Consider the following 24,076-nt stretch of genomic DNA (forward strand, 5'->3'; position numbering starts at 1 on the left):
CTGCCGGCGGTGTTCATATTTGTTAATATACGTAGTTCCGTGTGAGCGTTCAATTGCTCACTTGATTTCGCCTCAGGATTACTGGAATAAACTTTTAATTTAAAAAAATCAAATGCAGCGTTAATGTTACACGTTACAATGTTCGAAGTGTAACTGGAACGTGTTCCTTTCTCAATATAGGAACTTGTAACGGGAACTCGCTTCAAAATGAGAAGGAACGAGGAACGAGCTTTCGTTCCTATATTAGGGGGAGGTGTACAACACTGGCCGAAACCAAGGGCAAATGTTAACGGTGTGATCCAATGCAAGAAGTCACCAACAGGCAACAGCTAACAAAACTCTTCAATGATGTATGAAGAAAATACATATTCCGGTTGGTGTCTTTCTGCGAAAACCCTAAATTAGGCGTAAGTAAATGTATACCGTATGCTTTCACAAGTGGGCTTCCCGAGACCACATCTACTGCCTCCAAATTCATGCTTTGTAAATGATATATTTGTTGCAACACAAGTCCAGAAAATTGTCTGTGTGGCAGGCAGGCAGAGAAAATTGCCCTTACTGGTGTCGTTATCTGCTGAGTTTAGCTCTCGTTCCATTACGCTTTCAAGATACCAACAGCTCGCTCTCCAGCGACCCCTAAAATCGCGACTCCTCTCCGCTTTCACCGAGTCGGCTCCAGCCCCAGTGTCATATTACGGCGGCAGGAAGGGGGAGAGGCCCATGCGTTATGCTCAGATTGTACGGGCATCTGCGGAGCAAAAGAACACTCTGGCTGAGCGTTGCCCGGATTTTAACCGTTGGAATTAGCCTCCTACGCACCCCGCAAGGCATGCCAGTTGCGATTCACCAGCGTAAAGGGTATTTTTCGTCATGAGAGTTTTGCTGACCGTTACCCTGCTTTTGACAATTCTTGCCGGTGAGTTCTAAGCTACGTTCACTTTTGTTTTCCTGAAACTTTGATTGTGACCGCAAAGAGGTTCGCCAGTAATAGCCTTGAATGGCCACAGGCACTTAGAACATAAGACCTTTACCATTGCACGCGTATGAGCGCAGGCCTGTACTCAGACTTTCCGACTAGATTAAATATGCACGAACTATGTGGCTGCAGTTGCCCCTCATTCACTCGTCTCCTAAAAGAACCCACTCTGCATGCACGTATAGTTTTTTTCGCTGTCGTTACAGAGTTTTAGCATAGCGTTACCGTGTTTACGTTACCGTTTACCGTGTTTGCGGGAGTCGACTGCGCATGCGCGAGAGTTACCGTGAACGGTAACTTACCGGCACAGGCTTTACCGTCGCCAGCGAGCTTACTGAGCAGACGAAGTGTACCGTCGTCTATTGATTACAGCAAATGCAGTGCGCTCGGCGCTTTACGCTTGGTACAGGCGATAAAAGTAATCTTACTTGATGCCGTTTATTACGTGTTTCTTGTTAAATAATGGTAAGGAAAGCACAAACAACCATTTTTCTCAGATGCGCGAGCAAAATGGCCGTCCCTACTCGTACTAAGCCTTGCCCGCCTCAAATGGTTCCGATAAGTTACTGAACTCGCAAAGTGCTTTTAGGCCTCCAAACTTATTCTGGGCAAGAAGTGTAGGTTATTGAGTAATTGCTACGACATATTTAAATCATTTCTTGCCTAACTGTTTAGCGCGGGGACAAATTCTATTTTACCTTGATTCTAACTTTACTCAGTAGATGGCGCCACCAACACGTTTTATTTTTAAAGCTCTGCAGGTGATGGCTACAGTATTCTCAAAACAACTACAGTTAGTGTGAATGCTTCACCCGAAAAGTGACATATTCAAGTTACTTTAAACGAATGCAAATAGGAATGAGCAACAAAATTATGCGTGATTTGCTTTGAGAGAAGTTCATCAGATGTCGCTACCTGCGCCACGGCGGCCGGGATACGCAAACCGCAAACGGAGCGCTAAAACACGTTTTACCTCTTTCAGCGGTAAATGGAAACTCCGGATACCGATAACACGGTAAACGGTAACGCAAACACGGTAACGATATGCTAAAACTGCCTGCTGACTCGACCGGTCGGGACACGCCGCTGAGTGCAGTCACAGACATGTGGCGAGGCATTTCCAGTTTGAAGAACTTCACCAGCGCGTTTCAAGATATTTTTCTTCCTGTGACGACATCCACGACCTTCACCGGTTCAAAAAACCAGTAAAGCTTCGGAAACGACTTTATCAGTCCAGCACAAGAAAAGTTCGCGACCGTGCGGCTAAGTCGTAGCCGACGGGTCAACAATGATATGCGCTCTGGGGCGTATCCCACTTTTGATATCTTCGAACGTAACAAACATGCCATTGCTGTCATTACAAAAATAACCAATTGGCAGGCAGAACACTTTCTGATAACAAGGGCCTCACATGGACCATAGTTCATCAAAATTTTATGAGTGGACGCGTGATCTACGCTCAAGATATTTTACAATAGTAAAATCGATCTTCCGCACGATAATGCCTATTTGTCCCGACATTTGAAAAATTTTTTTGATAAGCTTGTCCCAATTGTGGTCTAGCAGCAATCCTGTGCCTAGACATACCTTGCCGTTGCACCCGTCTGGGCCATTTACATCAGGCGTGTGATACCGAAATGTTTTATTCTACAAAAAAGTACAGGTGAACCTCGTTATAATGAACACTAATATAGTGAATTATAGGCTATAGCGAACTAAGCACAAACTTTGGTTGGCCACGCTCTATTTAAGTGACAGGTATTTTGTTAATAACGAAACCGAAACCGCTAGAGCCGCGCGCGACATCGGCTATAACGAAGAATGTTGATAAGCTACTTGGAGAAACTCCCGACGTCCAAAATTGCGGAAGTAGAAAAGGCCCTTTTGGGCGTGGTCCCTGTGGAGAACTTCCCCCTGCTCGGTGATGTGCAAAGCTACCTGAGGAAGGTCACAACCAAGTACAAATAAATGAGAAAGCAAGCCTGTTTTGTCGAACACACTTTGTTGTGTTGAATGTTACCTTATCGTGTTCTGCTCCATTTAGTCCGAAATGCCACAACTCCTGGAGACCGATTAGCTTGTTCATAGCTGGTTCAAAGCCTAGCATATAGTGTTTTTCAGTCTAACATGTTTGCGCTAGCCAGATTTTTCACCCGTTGAAGCCAATTTTAACCCATACTGTTACAACAAATATCGGATATAACAAACTAATTTACTGCCCCATCACTACTTCGTTACAACAAGGTTAGACTGTATAGTAAACTAAGCGAACCACATCTCGGTGGGACGACAAAAACAGGTGTGCACAAGTTAGGCTTGAAACCTCTTCACTTTCAAACGAGAAAATAGGAATTTGTGGAGCTATTCACGGCACTAAGGATGTTATTCAATCTTTTATACTCCTTATTATGGCGCCAAAATAATTATTATATGTATGTCTGGTTTCCAACGGCGCTATGGACGCCGTAAATATTTACCCTGAAGCGAGAGGACCGTAATCGACGTAGGAGCAGTTCTCGCAAAGGCAAGTTCGGTATGATGTCGGGCGGGAAAGCAAAAAAGAAGAGGAAATCACAGGTGTATTTTTTCACAGTATGCCAATCGAGAACTATAGGCTAAAAAGCCTTCGTAACCTATTACCATTTGCAGCTGTAACAATTTTGTCTGTAATCTGGTCGGATTAATATTTTTTTTGAATTCCATGGCAGTGAGCTACTGCGATTTTATCAAAATACCCATCTGGCCAGCTGCCTATAGAATATTATGCAAGAATGCAGGTACTGCAAACACTAAATTCAGCAATGGCATTTAAAGGGGCCCTAAACAGGGTTCCAAAGGTTGCGATTTTGCGTGCGCAATCGTTGGAGTACTAACCAAAGAACGTCCTGCCGCAAAAATGGTTTAAAAGCCTTCAGTATTAGCCGAGTTATCGTTCATTAAAAAGGGCCCGCAACAAGGTCTACCGCATTTTCTCTTTCACCGCGCTTCCAAAGCACTGTGGAAGCGGAGACGCCACCGACCAGGCGCAAGACCTGGTCGGTGACACCAGAAACAGGGTTGGTTCGAGAAGCGCGCAGCCATTGGCTCCGCTCGGTGGTACGTCACGCTTCTTTTTTAGCAGACGACGGCCAAGCTCCGCCTACTACATCCGCTGCCGCTCAGCGGGGTCGGTCGGCGGCCAGCCCGCAACGAACGGCTCCTCGCGCCGGCCGTGCTCGCGTGGGCGGAAACGAGCGGAAACGAGCGTTCGAAGGCAAGATAGGGGGCTTCCAAACTCAACATGCTCGTTTACGATAATAATTGAAGATTGCCACCGACGACTATAGCGGCTCGCTAGTGTTTCGGCATGCGGCGCTGTCGCGGTGAACTCGTCCCATCAAGGTCTGGGAAAAGGCTTAGCATCGCCGCAGGTATCCAGATACTGCTTTGCGAGGCCGTGACGACGGCGATCCCCCGCGCAATATTTCACTGCACTATCACCCCCTTTCACGTATTTGCAAACTGATTTTCAGCAATAGTCCCGCTCTGGCGGGCGGTGACAAGTTTTAGCTGCTGCGGTGTATGCCGTATCGTGCATACACCGCACAGTGGGCTGCTTGTCGACCGTGCAGGCAGATGCTTTCCGCGGTCGCGCGTGTAGCGGGCGTTTGTGCCCGCAGAGATGCTCCGTGTTTTTCAGCGTTATTCATACCTTGTAAACCACGCGCTATATCTTTAAACTCAGCTAAGCTCGTGTAACGGATGGCGACGATCTACATTCGTCCGTGCCACCGGTGCAGGACAAATACGCCGTACCGCCGGTGCAGGAGCGCCGCGAGACCGCGTTTCCCCCAGAGCCGGGAACGCTGATTGGCTACAGCATTTAACGGGGCCCACCAATAGCGCAGCCATACTGTTGAGAGCTTCGTGCGTCACAGGGTGCGTCACAACCGCTCTGTCGCCCGTCAGAGCGCGCAAGTGTGGCGGCAAGGAAGCGGTAGGTGAGCAAGGAAGAAAGAAAGCATTTTTGTTGCGTGTTTGTGCGGCCCCTGATTTACGCAGAGGTGTAATATTTGGTATACATTGTCGTGAAGGGGTACTCTAGTGATTGCGCGATTAAAATGGCGATCTTCAGAAGCCTATTTAGGGCCCCTTTAAAGAGCGCGCACCATATTTGGTAGCTTCCTCGCTACGGTGTTTCCATAGTCGCCTTTAGTAGTTGTTGCTAAATGCACTTAACCCGACATCTACTGTGAAAATGAGCCCTGGCTTAAGCGCTGTAAGTTAGTCGGCTGTCTGATTTTGAGCGTCTGAATAAGTTCCCACAAAAGTACATTTATTGTCGGTGAGGAGATAACCTAAGAAAACATTACAGGCAAAATACATGTTGGTCTAGATCGAAAAATCATCTAGCCAAGCCAACAGGTATACACTTGCGTGCAGAATTTCTAAGGTAACGGACACAACGTGAAGACAAGTATCTCCACCACAGGCCATTCGATCAGTCCAATTCGCAGACGAGGCTCTTGATGTAAGGCGACGAATAATGGAGCATTGGCCATCCGCAGGTCAATACGTGAACGCAAGTTTTTATAATTGAATTGTTTATTCTCTGCAGACAAAAATACATGTAAAATTTAACATGACGTGGTCGGGGCTGTCAGCATGGTGGTTTTGATTTGTGTGTGATAGCCGACCTAACGGATATATCAACGTATGACCCCTATACCGCACTGTTTGAATGAACGCTTTCATTATGGCCGCATTTTGGTATTTTGCTACAATATAAGCTATTTGTGAGCACTAATTTTGGCTAAGGTTTGTGTATCTGAAGTGGAGCAGCTACTAGCCCGTGGCAGCAAGGCGCGGAGTGGTCCCACCGGCGCCATTCCTGCACAGTATTTTAGGAAAACGTGCATCCGTGATGTTCCTTCTATGGCTAGTACGGTCGTCAAGAACATCGGAGCACAACATTGCCGGAATAACGAAAGTGTGGGATACAGTTTAGTGAGCAAGGGTACGATTTCGCAAACACTTCGCCTTTTGGCCTCGACAGGATGTAAGCATGAACATGCACCAGACGAACGCGAATGCACCACGCACGCAGCAAGTGGGGCGGCTCGATCGCGGGTCTGAAAAGCATACATTATTAGTGCGTATTATTTTCCACCTTCCTTACCTGAACGCTACTTAACTTCCAACATAGGATATATGAACATTCAACATGTAAATACGAGCAATGTGCGATGTTCGGAGATGCGCTAGCCACGGTTACTGAAGGTTATGAGCGGGAGTGTTATACCACGTGCGTGGCAGCCAATTCATATGGGAATTTAAAACGACCCGACACTCTTTTTCATCGCTGTCAAACCTTACAACAAAAAACTACACCGCGGACCGTACTGGCGACCGCGTGTTCACCAGGGTGGTTCTCGACCCACTGCTGCGAGTATAACTCCTAACGCAAATCCGTCCATGCGACGATGTTTGTTCAGGACCAGCAGATAACACATTGCTCGGAACACTTAAGCCTGCTCACGCACGTCGAAGTCGAAACGAGGCGATATTTCTTGTGGTCTCTCTACCTCACAATATGCACAAATCGAGCATTGCACAAGGCATGCATTCATGCACACTGCGACGAACCACCGTGAGTTCGAGCAGGTTGAGCCCGCTCACGATACTGAAACGCCGTCGCGCCAACTCAACACCGCCTCTATTGGGCAGGTGGAGTAGGGGGCGACAAAGGAATATGCCCAGGGTACGGAGGGAAGACGATTATTTTGCACCAACGTCCCAGTTACATAAATTACAGTCCAGATACGTACTTCCATTTTGGTAAGCAACGCGCAGCTGTGCGCGTCGTCGGCGCAGAGCCAGTGGTCTGTTCGGTCAGGGCAAAATCCGGGGGCGCGGCGCAACTGTTGTGCGCGCGCATCACTGTGCTGGCCAGATCGCCTCGCAGCAGCGAGGGAGACGCGCTCCGTTGGCTCACAGGCGCGTACCGCAAGGCGTGATCGTCAAGTGTTAGGTACGGCCTACATGTAAGCGTCGGATCGGAGCAACAGGAGCAACCTAAGGCATGAGCCAAAAGCCACAGGGGCAGGCGGGCTTTCGCCGGCGCAACAGAGTTGCGGCCGGACGGTAAACCGTCACATACCTTCGGCTGACTCCTTCGGCACCCTCGAAGCGTCTCCCCGAATGGAACCCCGCGCAGGGTGCGTGTTCGCGTCCCGGCGAGAGGGGGAGTTCGGGAACCGTTCAAACAGGCCAATGAGGTGAGGTTAGCTCCACTACCAGGGCGTAGCACCTGCTGCGCGACAGTGTTTTATCGCCGCAACGGCCGCTGCAACCTGCACCTCAGGCACGAGTTTGAAAAGACAGCTCGACCCTACACAGTGGCGCCGAGACAACCCGGCGTTTCGGGGAGAGAGGGGAAAAGCGCCGTGCAACGGCACAAATCTAGCGATCGCGCAGTGACTCGGGCGTCAGGATCCCCACATTCTTCACAACTTCGTTACTGCTACACGGTGTTTACGTCTCTTTCTCCGCTTTTGCTTCTTTATTTAGCCTTTATAGCCGAATGCGGAGCAGGGTAAGCATACCGCTGCTTGTGACCGAGTGAATCTCTTCGTGTTTTCCCAATATACAGTCAAACCCGGTTATAGTGAACTGCAATATGCCCCACGATTAGTTCGATATATCCAATAGTTCGAAATAGCCGAACCCGCCTATAACTAGTTTTTTGTTATGAGTTCGCAATACGCAGAACCCCCTCACCGCCCCCCCCCCCTCCTCCAGCCATCCTCGCATGCAGAAACGAACACAATAAAAAAGTATGCCATTATCATACACAAAACTATCTATTTATTGCAAGCAGCAAAGCTACTTTCCGCTGTAACTACCTACTTTCCCAAAAAGCGGTGATTCTTGTTTTCACTTTCGTTTTGGCGGCGTCAACTAGCACAGCAATCTCTACATGAGACATAATTTGCATCAGTTGCTGTCCGTGTCCTTCAATATCGAAGCAATATTGGCGGAGCACAATTGACTGCCGAAAGCGCTTCATTAAGCATCGGACGGCGTTCATTCGCGATATCCTCCGCCTCTTCGGTGCATCCAACAGCGCCAGCAGCCATGACATCGGCGACGGTGTCGGCGTCCGAGGGTCTCACAGTGAAGGCAACGCCATCGTCGACACTCAGGCAATCCTCGAAGGGCACTCCTTTCACCACAACATCGGGAACGTTGGCGAGATCTTCTTCCATATTGGTCCGGACTCGCTGACTGGGAGGGTTTAATCGTGCGTCAGGCGCGTCGAAAACAGTCACGGAAAGTGCCGGGAGTCACGTCGCTCCATGGAATGCTCAACATCTCCATTGCAGCCGATCAACATCTCAATCGCCACTCCGAGACCATGTATTTTGGCGGCAATTCTAGGGGCGCCGAGTTCGATATATCAGATGTGAACTTCCTTATAAGGAATAGTTTTCGCATGTATTCTCGTAACTGGGATTTTTTTGTTCGGTATATAGCATAATTCGCTCTATCCGGGTTTGTTACAATCGGGTTTGACTGTACACGCACAAAATGGCATCGTGCAAAGAAAATTTCTTTCAAGGAACAAAAATTATTGGACACTTCAGGCTGCTAAGTGGTTTGAATGCAAAGCGTTCCTGAAAAGGACAATCTCTGAATAAACCGTGAGCTACTGATGTAGGTGTCATCTTCACTGGCCCATCCCCCTGTGGGTATGCGGCAATTGTGGGTGGCTGTACAGACGTTGTTGCCAAATAGGAATTAATCAATCGAACGTGATCTTCTTGGGGCAGCAGTCGTCGTCATTGGCCAATATCCTCGAGAGTGGATACGCAACCATTCCGAAGACTTTTTGAAAGTCTGTACTGGGAAGATACGGGTGTTGCACGGTTCCACCTAATCAGATCTCTCCCGTTCCAGTCCAACTGTGACCTTCCACTCGGGGCTTTAGAACGGCGGGCGTTACAAACGACCCTTCACGCTGCGCCCTTCCTTGTTCTCCCGCGAAGGAGGGACAGGGGGGCGCTGCCCCGCAGTGACGTGCGGGACTGCGCTGGAAAAAATAAGTAGAAGAAAGTGGTTGTTGTTGGGGGGGGTGAGGGGGGGGGGCTTGTTTTTTGTGCTGCGCGGAATTTTCGGGGCTGTGTAGAAGCATCGGGGCCCTGACAGTAGCGCGGCAGTAGTGTTTCGTGGTGCCCAGTTGGCCGCAGTGAAGGCATTGTGGCGACACTGTCCTGCCCAAGAGGTGGCTGCTTTGGCTGAGCCGGCGTGCGAAGGCAGGGCCTGCGTGGGCACGGCCTTCTCCTTCGATGTAGCGTAGCTTCCTTGTAAGCTGCTGCTGCACGAGGGGGCCGTAGAGAGTTGAAGTGAAATGGTTAGGACGGAACCAGCTAATATTAGGTAAACGAATTGCCTGGTATGCGTTGTAAGGGCCATAAATGGCAATCATATTTGCTCCTTCATGGAATAATATCATACGTGATACGACTGATGCTATGTGGTGCACGGTAGGCACATGCTCAAATGGGAACAAATTGAAATGGCAAATGACCCAAAATAAATTACTGAAAATTTCTATTAAAGCCACAGAAGTTGAATTTGGATAAAACAGACAACAAAAGTTCCATAAACGGACGTTCCTTTCGATAAACTGTCTGGGAACTTGATCTGGACTGTCGATCGGTAATGAAACCTCGTCCAACTAACTGCTTGGAAAATAGTTTTCAAAGGTGATACTTCGGCTATTCCCTTACCAGCAAAAGCCGGGGGCGTGGATAGAACACTAGCGGGAATTTACTTAATATTTTTCTGTTTGAAATTACATCATATCACAGTTGTATTGCTCGGATGCCTGTGAGACGAGTAATCTTAGTGCTACTGCCACGGTGAGCTGACCGGTTCTAGTATCAATTAGTTTAGCGCTCTAATTGGGGTTACGGATCAGAAAATGTTTGTGTTGCATTATTTCTGATAGACAAAAAATTGCATGGCATCACTGTATGAAAACGTTCGTATCCCACGCACAAAAAAGCGTTGTCTTGCGCGTATACTCAAAGAGGTACGAAAAGAAAGAGCCGACTGCAAAAAAATTTCCGCAAATTCAAATCAATGATTTGATTCAAATTCAAATCAATATTCAAATCAATATTAAAATTCAAATCAATATTCAATTTTAGAGGGACGGTACAGGAGCATCCTTAATAGTAGTTCATTGTTGGTTGCATAACTTTACGAAAGACAAGAAATGTAAGTTTTAGCAGAAGCAATTAGCAGAAGCAACGCATTCACTTGTTATAAAAGCGCAAAAAGAGATGATTGGTCGAATGAGAATACAAAAAATAAAAAGAAACTAAATTTATAAAAGCGAACATACGAGATCAAAAATAGGCACCTTATGTATCTCCCTCCAATGTGAACAAAAAAATAAAAAAAATTCAGAAAAGAATAACCGGTACACGAAAAGCAATATCACGAAAACGAAACTTACATCCCGCGATTGCGTGAATTGTGTTATTGGCTGAGTTAACACATTCAATCGCTATTTAACGTAAACGGAAATAATTGGTCAAACAAAAAAAGACAGGGAAATAGCAAATTTATACAAGTAAACTTGCAAAATATACCTATTTACCCCCGAAACAAAGACAACAATAAAAATTCCCTCAAAACAACGACGGAAACACGAATAAAAAATTGTGACAACTTACCGTAGAGTGCCCTGTACTAGTAGAAAAATGCGGAATCTGCGGACGGAACACATTTAATTGCTATAGTAGTGTAGATAGCGATAGTTATCTGCAGGGAATGAAAAAAAACATCACCCAAAAAGCTGGAAAAACCTAAAGTACATAGGAAGAGAACGAACGAAATAAAAAAATTATCTTCTAAGCCAAACCGACGAACCGACGACAAGAATGAATGAATGAATGACTTTACTGCAGAGAGGATGCTATAAAGCCCTGTGGGTAGGGAATGGAAAGGAGGATTGGGAAAGACGCCACTAAGTAGCTGTAGTACAACTAAGTAATGTTCAAGCTTCACTGTAGCGGTCATTGTAGCTGTCTTCGAGGTTCCGTTGGAGCAACACACACACACTTGCCTTCCCCTGAGGGGAGGGGGTGTCCGGCATAGTTCTTGATGGCACATTACGGTTGGTGGGGCAAGACGGATGCGCACCGGTGTTCATTTGTGACTGGTGAACTTGAACAAGTAGTCGGTCAGCCATAAAACCATCTTATAGAGACCATTTCTTAGGGCAAAGTCTGTGATTTTTTCTAACATTTCTGGGTTGACTCTAACATACTCGACATGCTCTAACGCCAACGTCGAAACCGTGGCGCTTGCTAGCAACTGCGCACGCCCATCTGAGAAAGCTGCACATGACCAAATAAGGTGGAAAAGGTTGGGTTTCTTGTTGCTGCCACAGTGGGGGCACCTTGGTAAGGAGCGACGCCTTGGGTTCGTCCACTTCGATATCACATAAGGGGTATAGGCCGTGTTGGCATAAACTTTGTTCGCGAAGACCTCTCCTGTTCTGGAAGGGTCTTTAGTGGGGCGAGGAAACCCGGGGGTGAGGCCTCGGCTTGCCGGTGCCGGCTAAGGGCTCTAGCTTGACGAAGTTTTTGTTGCCAGTGTTGATCAGATGGGCTCGGTGGGTCAGATTGTGCTGAAGTGGTGGCGAGAACCGTGGGAGGATTTAGTAGACACTTCCGGGCAGCGCTGTGCGCCGTTCGGTTGCCGTACGCTCCAGACGGGTGGGCAGGTGTCCAGACAATGCGTATCGTGATTCCTTCATGAGACAGGTCCCGTACTAAGTAGAGGATGTTCGTGGCCGTAGAGTTAGGCGTGAAGGTTCTATTCAGTTCCCGGAGGGCAACGTGCGAGTCAGTGATGATGCAGAACTTCTTTGTGTGGATGGTTGAACAATGGGTCTGGGTGCTTTGAAGTGCGCCCTAAATTCCAAAGAGTTTCACTTCATCCGAGAGGCCATAGGTGTTCGTAATGTTGCGAGAACCACCTAGTTGTGGAACCTCGGAGCAACTCCAAGCAATAGCGGCTGTTAAAAATGGATAGCGGCATCGGTGAATACATCTACTTCATCGTGGGCTTTGTCATTGGCCAGAGTGCAGACGTACTGTTCCCTAGCTGCTCGTTAACGTCGGAGAATGGGTCGTCATCGTATAGGGCCGATTGCAGGTCTCTCCCAAGGTGGGATGGATTTAGAAAAGATTGCAGGGTCTAAATTGCTGTTCAAGGTGTCCCGTTTAAGAATGGCTCGTCCCTGCGGCATGTATTCGAGGTGCCTCTGGAATCGCAGCCTGACTTCTTCGACTAGATTGGTGATCGGAGGAAGTGGCACTGCTTGTACCAGCACGTCCGTCCTAGTGTGGCGTGGTAGGGCTGTTATGGTACGAATCAGGTGTCTGTTTAGTATGGTTAGTTCACTGAGACGCCGGGGACGGAATTCATATACGGGAAATCCGTAAGACAGCCGGCCGTACGCAACGGCGGGCGCAAGCTTGAGACAGGCGTCTTGGTGTGAGCCGCCGTATTGATTTGATAGACGGGTAATGAGGTGCAAGGTGGAGCGCCATGTTGTCCGAAGATGACGAATCCATGTAGTGGGGCTATTGCAGCTGCTAATCTGGAGGCCAAGTAATTTGATGGTACCATTTCTTGATTCAAGAATTGAATTGGCGATATTGAGGTGTAGGACTTGATAAGGGTTGGTCTATCGCTTGCCGTCGACGCTGAGAAATTCGGTCTTCTTGGGGGATAATTGCAGCTGAAACAGGGAGAGGGTGCGCTCCAAGCTAAAAACAGCAGCCTGGAGTTCGGCCTGCATAGATTCTTTTGAGTCATAATCAACAGCCTCGGTCCACACAACTATATCATCAGCATAGAAGGCGAAACGGGCCGCTGAGTCCATTTCAAGGGGTCGGGCTACACGATTCATGGCCAGATTGGAGAGTAAAGGTCCGAGAATTGAACATTGGGGAACTCCTCTGTCAAGGTAGTAGGTAATCGGCTTTGCTTCCTTTGGGTTAAGGCGAATGGGTCTGTGCGTTAGAAGCCCCGAATCCACCTCTGAGCCTTCTGACTGGGGAAGGCAGCGGCCAGTTCTTGCAGGATGCCTCCTTGACTGACGTTATCGAACGCTTTGTGCATATCAAGGGCCAGGACGTAGTCGGGCAGGCCCTTTCGGGATGTCCGGTTTATGACTCGACGAAGAAGCCAGAGGTAATCATGCTTGCTTAAATTGGGGCGAAATCCCGTGAGGGCCGGGTGGAACCATCCTGTGTGTTCCAGGTGATGTTGAAGCCTGTTGTTTATGAGACGTTCTGTCAACTTGCAAATAACAGGAGTTAATGTGATGGGTCGGAGATTCTCGGGTTTTCGAGAATCTTTGCCAGGTTTTGGGATGGGGTGGAGGATAGTCATTTTCAAGTGGTCAGGAATTTGCCCAGTATCACAGGATCGATTGATGAGAGCTTAGAGGGCCGCTTGACCCGATGAGAGAAGATTTCGAAAGTCTTGCCATTTTATTTGGTCGTGGCCCGGTGTAGATTTGGGTTTTCCTTGGGAGATGGCTATATGCAGCTCGCTCTCGGTAAACGGAGAGTCGAGCTCCGCGAGCGGTGCTCGTATATCGATTTCAGGCAGAGTTGAGAGGGTCGAGATTTCAGCCGTGGCGTGTGGGAAGAGAGTCTTCACAAGAGTATCTTCCACTTGAGAGTAGTTTGTATGGAGGCACATTTCATCTAGAATCGGCAGTCCACTCGCCCGTCACTCGCCCGGCAGTTTCGCCCGTCCACTCAGGCCCCGAAAGAGGCTCCATAGATGTGAGAGACCGCGTTCTTGCCCAAGTCGTTCGCAGAGATTATGCCAGTTTTCAGATTGGAGGATTTTTTGAATTCGTTTATCGCTTTGTTATGGCATTTTAGTCTCATCAGGTCATGGTGACGTTTACCGTATTCTCTATACGTTTTTGTAAGGCGTTCAGCTGTACGAAGCAGTTTGTGCATGTGGGCGTCCGGATTGTTGACCTCAGCTGTGCTTGTTACCGTCACCGTGGAAAGGATACGCGCTTCATTCACAGAGGCAACAAACTCGGACAGCTCAGGTTCTGCGCTCACGTGGAATTGCGAGCGAAAAAGATCCCAGTTGATGTTTGTGTACGTAGTCTTGGAGCAGAATTTCTTGCTGTTCAAGTGGAGCAGAATAGGGAAGTGATCACTGCCCCATATAAAATCCAGTGTCCGCCAATTTTTAATGACGCCGGGTGTAGTAAGGGTTAGATCTGTTGCGGTGTCTTGCTGCGAGCTGTGGAGAACTATCCGGGTAGGAATGAAAGGTTCATTGACGAGTCGGAGGGGGCTATACTCCAGTGCTTCTTCTAGGAGTTTCCCGCGTAGGTCGGAGTGGGACTAACCCCAGAAAGAACTTTTCGCGTTGAAGTCGCCTCCAATAATAACTGGACCAGAAAATTTTAGCGAAAATATATGCGATATCCAGTCATAGGTATCCCTAACCCGAGAGTTGCACTGAGGTCTGTAATATACCGAGACCATAAGCACAGGTTTCCCACTAGGGGGTTTAACGCGGACGATGATTATTTCTCGATTTGTATTGCTTGCTTTATCCGATCGGTGTTGAACTGAATTGCACGACTTGTGCACCAGAACTGCCGTCTGACCAGGCGTGGAGGGCGACTTGGATTTATCTCTGTAAGCATGCGGGATTTTTGGGTTCATGTAGGTGGTGTAGTGAGGAATTTTGCAAGGGCCTCTAGTCTCCTGTAGCAGTAGGGCTAGAGGTCGGGTAGAGGATACCTGTGATTTCAGTAAGGGGCCAGTTTGAGCGAAGCTTCGGCAGTTCCATTGAATTATGATACGATTAGGAGGAACTAAAGGGTTCATTTAGGAAGATTGCTTCTTCTTGCGCTTGGATTCACTAGGGGTGACCGTCTCAAGAAACGCGCGCATTTCTTCCATGACCTGTTGCATGTCCTGTTTAAGAATGGCGTATTGTCCCTGTAGGTCGGCAATATTTCCGCAGGCTTTCTGCCATTACTTGCACACCTCAAACTTGATTTGCGCCTCCCGTTGTTTCAACATCTGTTCAGTGACATAGCTCGTGGGTTTGCTGCTTGCTGTATGCGAAGAATCTGCTGTGGGGCGACGAGAGGTGCGTGCACGGCTTTGGTGCACCGAAACAGATTGACGCCGTGTGCTGGTTTGCGGAGGGAGGCGAGTTCTTTACGCATCGCCTGAAGTTCTGAACGAAGTTCTAGAAGGCTATTCTTGAGTTGAATATTTTAGATCATGACTGGGTGGTTTTCTGGTAAACTGGAGGTGAGGTTACGGCCAATCATCTGTTGGTGTCTTGTGACAGTGGCTGCCCAGGAAACACTGTTATTGTTGGGACGGCGTGTTTGCTTTGTTCCACGGTTTTCATCAGACTCTTTTGGTGAATCGGTCTTTGGAGACTCTTCCTCCTTCTTTGGAAGCCGGCTGGGACAGACTGCTTACAGCAAGCTATGACCAACGGCCTGGCACGGGCCACAAAAGGGTGTGATTCACATTCGTCTTCTTGTGCATGAGTACGGTCGCACTCCGTACACACACTGGGCGATGGGCAGTATTTGTCGATGTGCCCCAAACTCTGGCAGTTGAAACACACTAACCGTTTGGGACGGTACTCGGTGACTCGTACGAGTTCCATATAATATTTTACCACACGTGGGAGAGTAGTAGAGACAAAAGTAACGATCTCTCTGTCTGTTTTTTCTATTTTTGCACTCAAAGTGCTTCAGCCTGCTCGCAACGAATCCAACCGTGGATAGTTTCGTTACTGTCGTTTGGATCTATTTGGATGACTCCTCTGATCGTGTTCTTGAATGAGGGAATCAGTTCAATGACTACTTCGATAGTTTCTAACTTCCCGTTCTGGCGAAAAGTAAGATGGTCGATTTGGGTAAGCTTAGTTGCGTGGCCTTCATCCGTTTGGGACGGTACTCGGTGACTCGTACGAGTTCCATATAATATTTTACCACACGTGGGAGAGTAGTAGAGTCAAAAGCAACGATCTCTCTGTCTGTTTTTTCTATTTTTGCACTCAATGTGCTTCAGCCTGCTCGCAACGAATCCAACCGTGGATAGTTTCGTTACTGTCGTTTGGATCTATTTGGATGACTCCTCTGATCGTGTTCTTGAATGAGGGAATCAGTTCAATGACTACTTCGATAGTTTCTAACTTCCCGTTCTGGCGAAAAGTAAGATGGTCGATTTGGGTAAGCTTAGTTGCGTGGCCTTCATCCGTTTGGGACGGTACTCGGTGACTCGTACGAGTTCCATATAATATTTTACCACACGTGGGAGAGTAGTAGAGTCAAAAGCAACGATCTCTCTGTCTGTTTTTTCTATTTTTGCACTCAATGTGCTTCAGCCTGCTCGCAACGAATCCAACCGTGGATAGTTTCGTTACTGTCGTTTGGATCTATTTGGATGACTCCTCTGATCGTGTTCTTGAATGAGGGAATCAGTTCAATGACTACTTCGATAGTTTCTAACTTCCCGTTCTGGCGAAAAGTAAGATGGTCGATTTGGGTAAGCTTAGTTGCGTGGCCTTCATCCGTTTGGGACGGTACTCGGTGACTCGTACGAGTTCCATATAATATTTTACCACACGTGGGAGAGTAGTAGAGTCAAAAGCAACGATCTCTCTGTCTGTTTTTTCTATTTTTGCACTCAATGTGCTTCAGCCTGCTCGCAACGAATCCAACCGTGGATAGTTTCGTTACTGTCGTTTGGATCTATTTGGATGACTCCTCTGATCGTGTTCTTGAATGAGGGAATCAGTTCAATGACTACTTCGATAGTTTCAAACTTCCCGTTCTGGCGAAAAGTAAGATGGTCGATTTGGGTAAGCTTAGTTGCGTGGCCTTCATCCGTTTGGGACGGTACTCGGTGACTCGTACGAGTTCCATATAATATTTTACCACACGTGGGAGAGTAGTAGAGTCAAAAGCAACGATCTCTCTGTCTGTTTTTTCTATTTTTGCACTCAATGTGCTTCAGCCTGCTCGCAACGAATCCAACCGTGGATAGTTTCGTTACTGTCGTTTGGATCTATTTGGATGACTCCTCTGATCGTGTTCTTGAATGAGGGAATCAGTTCAATGACTACTTCGATAGTTTCTAACTTCCCGTTCTGGCGAAAAGTAAGATGGTCGATTTGGGTAAGCTTAGTTGCGTGGCCTTCATCCGTTTGGGACGGTACTCGGTGACTCGTACGAGTTCCATATAATATTTTACCACACGTGGGAGAGTAGTAGAGTCAAAAGCAACGATCTCTCTGTCTGTTTTTTCTATTTTTGCACTCAATGTGCTTCAGCCTGCTCGCAACGAATCCAACCGTGGATAGTTTCGTTACTGTCGTTTGGATCTATTTGGATGACTCCTCTGATCGTGTTCTTGAATGAGGGAATCAGTTCAATGACTACTTCGATAGTTTCAAACTTCCCGTTCTGGCGAAAAGTAAGATGGTCGATTTGGGTAAGCTTAGTTGCGTGGCCTTCATCCGTTTGGGACGGTACTCGGTGACTCGTACGAGTTCCATATAATATTTTACCACACGTGGGAGAGTAGTAGAGTCAAAAGCAACGATCTCTCTGTCTGTTTTTTCTATTTTTGCACTCAAAGTGCTTCAGCCTGCTCGCAACGAATCCAACCGTGGATAGTTTCGTTACTGTCGTTTGGATCTATTTGGATGACTCCTCTGATCGTGTTCTTGAATGAGGGAATCAGTTCAATGACTACTTCGATAGTTTCTAACTTCCCGTTCTGGCGAAAAGTAAGATGGTCGATTTGGGTAAGCTTAGTTGCGTGGCCTTCATCCGTTTGGGACGGTACTCGGTGACTCGTACGAGTTCCATATAATATTTTACCACACGTGGGAGAGTAGTAGAGTCAAAAGTAACGATCTCTCTGTCTGTTTTTTCTATTTTTGCACTCAAAGTGCTTCAGCCTGCTCGCAACGAATCCAACCGTGGATAGTTTCGTTACTGTCGTTTGGATCTATTTGGATGACTCCTCTGATCGTGTTCTTGAATGAGGGAATCAGTTCAATGACTACTTCGATAGTTTCTAACTTCCCGTTCTGGCGAAAAGTAAGATGGTCGATTTGGGTAAGCTTAGTTGCGTGGCCTTCATCCGTTTGGGACGGTACTCGGTGACTCGTACGAGTTCCATATAATATTTTACCACACGTGGGAGAGTAGTAGAGTCAAAAGCAACGATCTCTCTGTCTGTTTTTTCTATTTTTGCACTCAATGTGCTTCAGCCTGCTCGCAACGAATCCAACCGTGGATAGTTTCGTTACTGTCGTTTGGATCTATTTGGATGACTCCTCTGATCGTGTTCTTGAATGAGGGAATCAGTTCAATGACTACTTCGATAGTTTCTAACTTCCCGTTCTGGCGAAAAGTAAGATGGTCGATTTGGGTAAGCTTAGTTGCGTGGCCTTCATCCGTTTGGGACGGTACTCGGTGACTCGTACGAGTTCCATATAATATTTTACCACACGTGGGAGAGTAGTAGAGTCAAAAGCAACGATCTCTCTGTCTGTTTTTTCTATTTTTGCACTCAATGTGCTTCAGCCTGCTCGCAACGAATCCAACCGTGGATAGTTTCGTTACTGTCGTTTGGATCTATTTGGATGACTCCTCTGATCGTGTTCTTGAATGAGGGAATCAGTTCAATGACTACTTCGATAGTTTCAAACTTCCCGTTCTGGCGAAAAGTAAGATGGTCGATTTGGGTAAGCTTAGTTGCGTGGCCTTCATCCGTTTGGGACGGTACTCGGTGACTCGTACGAGTTCCATATAATATTTTACCACACGTGGGAGAGTAGTAGAGTCAAAAGCAACGATCTCTCTGTCTGTTTTTTCTATTTTTGCACTCAATGTGCTTCAGCCTGCTCGCAACGAATCCAACCGTGGATAGTTTCGTTACTGTCGTTTGGATCTATTTGGATGACTCCTCTGATCGTGTTCTTGAATGAGGGAATCAGTTCAATGACTACTTCGATAGTTTCAAACTTCCCGTTCTGGCGAAAAGTAAGATGGTCGATTTGGGTAAGCTTAGTTGCGTGGCCTTCATCCGTTTGGGACGGTACTCGGTGACTCGTACGAGTTCCATATAATATTTTACCACACGTGGGAGAGTAGTAGAGTCAAAAGTAACGATCTCTCTGTCTGTTTTTTCTATTTTTGCACTCAAAGTGCTTCAGCCTGCTCGCAACGAATCCAACCGTGGATAGTTTCGTTACTGTCGTTTGGATCTATTTGGATGACTCCTCTGATCGTGTTCTTGAATGAGGGAATCAGTTCAATGACTACTTCGATAGTTTCTAACTTCCCGTTCTGGCGAAAAGTAAGATGGTCGATTTGGGTAAGCTTAGTTGCGTGGCCTTCATCCGTTTGGGACGGTACTCGGTGACTCGTACGAGTTCCATATAATATTTTACCACACGTGGGAGAGTAGTAGAGTCAAAAGCAACGATCTCTCTGTCTGTTTTTTCTATTTTTGCACTCAATGTGCTTCAGCCTGCTCGCAACGAATCCAACCGTGGATAGTTTCGTTACTGTCGTTTGGATCTATTTGGATGACTCCTCTGATCGTGTTCTTGAATGAGGGAATCAGTTCAATGACTACTTCGATAGTTTCTAACTTCCCGTTCTGGCGAAAAGTAAGATGGTCGATTTGGGTAAGCTTAGTTGCGTGGCCTTCATCCGTTTGGGACGGTACTCGGTGACTCGTACGAGTTCCATATAATATTTTACCACACGTGGGAGAGTAGTAGAGTCAAAAGCAACGATCTCTCTGTCTGTTTTTTCTATTTTTGCACTCAATGTGCTTCAGCCTGCTCGCAACGAATCCAACCGTGGATAGTTTCGTTACTGTCGTTTGGATCTATTTGGATGACTCCTCTGATCGTGTTCTTGAATGAGGGAATCAGTTCAATGACTACTTCGATAGTTTCAAACTTCCCGTTCTGGCGAAAAGTAAGATGGTCGATTTGGGTAAGCTTAGTTGCGTGGCCTTCATCCGTTTGGGACGGTACTCGGTGACTCGTACGAGTTCCATATAATATTTTACCACACGTGGGAGAGTAGTAGAGTCAAAAGCAACGATCTCTCTGTCTGTTTTTTCTATTTTTGCACTCAATGTGCTTCAGCCTGCTCGCAACGAATCCAACCGTGGATAGTTTCGTTACTGTCGTTTGGATCTATTTGGATGACTCCTCTGATCGTGTTCTTGAATGAGGGAATCAGTTCAATGACTACTTCGATAGTTTCAAACTTCCCGTTCTGGCGAAAAGTAAGATGGTCGATTTGGGTAAGCTTAGTTGCGTGGCCTTCATCCGTTTGGGACGGTACTCGGTGACTCGTACGAGTTCCATATAATATTTTACCACACGTGGGAGAGTAGTAGAGTCAAAAGTAACGATCTCTCTGTCTGTTTTTTCTATTTTTGCACTCAAAGTGCTTCAGCCTGCTCGCAACGAATCCAACCGTGGATAGTTTCGTTACTGTCGTTTGGATCTATTTGGATGACTCCTCTGATCGTGTTCTTGAATGAGGGAATCAGTTCAATGACTACTTCGATAGTTTCTAACTTCCCGTTCTGGCGAAAAGTAAGATGGTCGATTTGGGTAAGCTTAGTTGCGTGGCCTTCATCCGTTTGGGACGGTACTCGGTGACTCGTACGAGTTCCATATAATATTTTACCACACGTGGGAGAGTAGTAGAGTCAAAAGCAACGATCTCTCTGTCTGTTTTTTCTATTTTTGCACTCAATGTGCTTCAGCCTGCTCGCAACGAATCCAACCGTGGATAGTTTCGTTACTGTCGTTTGGATCTATTTGGATGACTCCTCTGATCGTGTTCTTGAATGAGGGAATCAGTTCAATGACTACTTCGATAGTTTCTAACTTCCCGTTCTGGCGAAAAGTAAGATGGTCGATTTGGGTAAGCTTAGTTGCGTGGCCTTCATCCGTTTGGGACGGTACTCGGTGACTCGTACGAGTTCCATATAATATTTTACCACACGTGGGAGAGTAGTAGAGTCAAAAGCAACGATCTCTCTGTCTGTTTTTTCTATTTTTGCACTCAATGTGCTTCAGCCTGCTCGCAACGAATCCAACCGTGGATAGTTTCGTTACTGTCGTTTGGATCTATTTGGATGACTCCTCTGATCGTGTTCTTGAATGAGGGAATCAGTTCAATGACTACTTCGATAGTTTCTAACTTCCCGTTCTGGCGAAAAGTAAGATGGTCGATTTGGGTAAGCTTAGTTGCGTGGCCTTCATCGTATACAGCAATCTGCGCGCTGTTAGCGGCGTCATCGAAGGTAACGGCGGCCATTTCGGCGAGCTCTGCACTTGGCGCTGTTCGGCCAAGTACACTGGCTATGGCATGTCGAACAATATTTCTGATTTTAAGTTTGGTTAATGGTCTCAAATGAAGAGTGTGGCGTGACCGACTTACCCTGTCTGTGCGCGTATGTCTGCGCTTCTTGGAAAGGCGAGCTCGTTGCCAGCCTTCAACCTCCTCGGTGGCGGCGTCCTCTTCGGTTTCTTCCGTGCCGTTGTCTTCAAGCCCTTCTCCTTCATACGCGTTCACGTCCGATGACTGTAGAGTGAAAGAAGTCTGGGGTAGCTGAATTGTATTTTTTCTTGTCGTCGATGGACAGGAAGGCGATCTCCACCGACGACAAGAAAAAAACAATTCTTTACACGATGCTAGAAACATGAATGAAAAGGTATGAAAAGCAACATCATCGCACTGCGCCTTGTATCGGCGAAAATATGAATAATTGGCGAAGTTGAGGCCCTTAATCGTAATGTTAGTGCAAGCGTCCATTTCTCCGGTTTCTTCGGGAATCCGGAGTTCGCATGCGTATATAGCTTTGTTATTCTCATGAGCAAACTTACGCAATAAAAAAGTATACATTATTGTCGAAAAAAACAAAGCAAAACATTACAACAATAAAATAACTCAGCTCAATTAGCTACTCAAATCAGGCTAGGAAAAAACTTGCCATGCATGCAAGTGGCTCAAGAATCGTATGCCTAACTACACAATGTTCTGAATGACTGCACATATGTTTACCTATTAATAATAATCTGTGCTGAGTGAAACATGAACAGGCTGCATTTTCATTGTGGCTTTTAACTTTGCAAACGGAGTCAAAATTGTGCTGAGCAGCGCGAACTGTCATCGGTCAAATACACCGTCCTTGTGGCCCCGTTCTGGGGATGCATGTTCAACTTAGTTGTTGTGAATTTCACACTTCCGTTTTTTTATCGCTGCACGGGAGACGATTCTGAGTGCACGTAGTTGTTCTGCAGTAAGGCTTTATTTTTTTACTTTTATTTATTTATTTATTTATTTATTTATTTATTTATTTATTTATTTATTTATTTATTTATTTATTTATTTAGTTATTTATTTATTTATTTATTTATTTATTTATTTATTTATTTATTTATTTATTTATTTAGGTGACTACATTCGCCCAAAGGGCATTGTTGTAGGTAGAAGATACATAGAAAAGTGTGCACAGTCCGAAAATGAAATCATTCAGCTCACACTTAGGCAAAAACATACAGAAACATTTATTAAAAGATTACTGTCAAGAGCGTTGTTCAACACCAAAGCATAGCAAAGAGAAAAAAATTAAAAATGGAAAGAAGGAAAAGCCAAAAGAAGAAAGAAAACGGACATAGTTTACAACCAATGAATCGGGTAATAACAACATTGCAATAAGCAGCCCTTCGTCGTAGCAATGATATATAAAAAAACAACTAAGGACAGGAACAAATTCACGAAAATTGTAGTAACGCTGAGTTCTATCTGTTACAACGTCACCTGCTATAATATTGCGTCGCTTAAAGTTCTGCCCTGGCGAGTTTCTCAGATTAATTTTTTTCAGCAAGAAAGCTAGAAAGAAGAAAGGCACAAAACAACGCCCACAGAAACAGAATGCAGCTTTACGCACCCTGACTAGGCCGCTTTCTTTTAGCTCTCCCCTTCCATCATTTTCTGGTTTGCTGAGAAAAACAGAAGGAATTTCATTGGGAGAGACGGAGCACTAAAAAGCCCTCCGAAAGTGATCTCTTCTGAGCCGGCGTGTTTCAGTGGTCGAACATGAGTAAGAGCACTGTCATCCAGTGGTTGAGCGAGATCACTCTCGCTCCGCCGGGAGCAACCCGGCGCATTCCGATCTGGTCCCGCTTGAAAAGCGGAGGTAGCAGAGTACGAAGGAGGTCCTTTTCGTGCGTGCGTGACCTTTTCGTGCGTGCGTGCGCGTGTGCGCGTGCGTGTGCGCGCGTGTGCGTGTGTGTGCGCGCGTGCATGTGTGTGTGTGTGTGTGTGTGTGTGTGTGTGTGTGTGTGTGTGTGTGTGTGTGCGCGCGCGCATGTGTGTGTGTGTGCGGGTGGGTGGGTGTGTGGGTGGGTGTGTGTGTGCGTGTGTGCGTGTGTGCGTGTGTGCGTGTCTGTGTGTGCGCGCGCGCGTGGAGGCAATGGCAGCAGCCAAGCGTGTTTGGTGCTGGGGCTCGAACACTTTTGACGTCGTTGCGACAGGTTCTGGCCGTCTCCGTTTGTCCTTTGTCGAACCTTGATTGTCGTTTGATGCACTTCGGACGGAGGCAGCAAAGTGTCGTCACCTTGCCGAAGAGCTCGACTATTTAGAGAACGACAGCAGCGAGAGCTGCTGGAGCTCAACGTACGAGTCAAGTTCAAGCAGCAGCAGCAGCAGCAGTGATGATGACGACGAAGTGTGCGCAGCAGCGTGTAACCACCTGTTTTGGATGCCGGAACAAAGGCCGAAGGTTGAAGAATTTTGTTAGAAAGACGGTGTCAAGCTACTCAGCCGAGGATGTGGGTCGTTCAGCTCGCGAGCGTGGTGAGACCTCTGAAAGGTTCCGAACTCGCCTCGTCATTTTGCACTCTCCCACCTTCACTCCGTGTGCGTGCCGCATTCCATTGGCAGGTGGAGTGGCCCTGCTCCCGAGT

General features: G+C 46.9%; 1 protein-coding gene across 2 annotated transcripts in view; it reads left to right on the plus strand.

Annotated features, from left to right (window-relative positions):
- The first annotated feature begins 721 nt into the window (after nt 1–721).
- The window catches only part of LOC144138433 (uncharacterized), a 169,792-nt gene continuing 146,437 nt past the window's right edge, over nt 722–24,076 (plus strand). Inside the window, exon 1 of one of the 2 annotated variants that reach the window (XM_077670721.1) lies at nt 722–916. In XM_077670721.1, coding sequence (XP_077526847.1) covers nt 871–916 — 46 coding nt within the window. In that variant the 5' untranslated portion in view covers nt 722–870. The remainder of the gene's footprint in view (nt 917–24,076) is intronic. The other variant, XM_077670713.1, reaches the window with a different exon arrangement.

Source organism: Haemaphysalis longicornis, unplaced genomic scaffold, assembly GCF_048455015.1.
Source record: "Haemaphysalis longicornis isolate Haplotype H1 unplaced genomic scaffold, Haemaphysalis longicornis Haplotype H1 scaffold_1, whole genome shotgun sequence".
NCBI lineage: Eukaryota > Metazoa > Arthropoda > Arachnida > Ixodida > Ixodidae > Haemaphysalis > Haemaphysalis longicornis.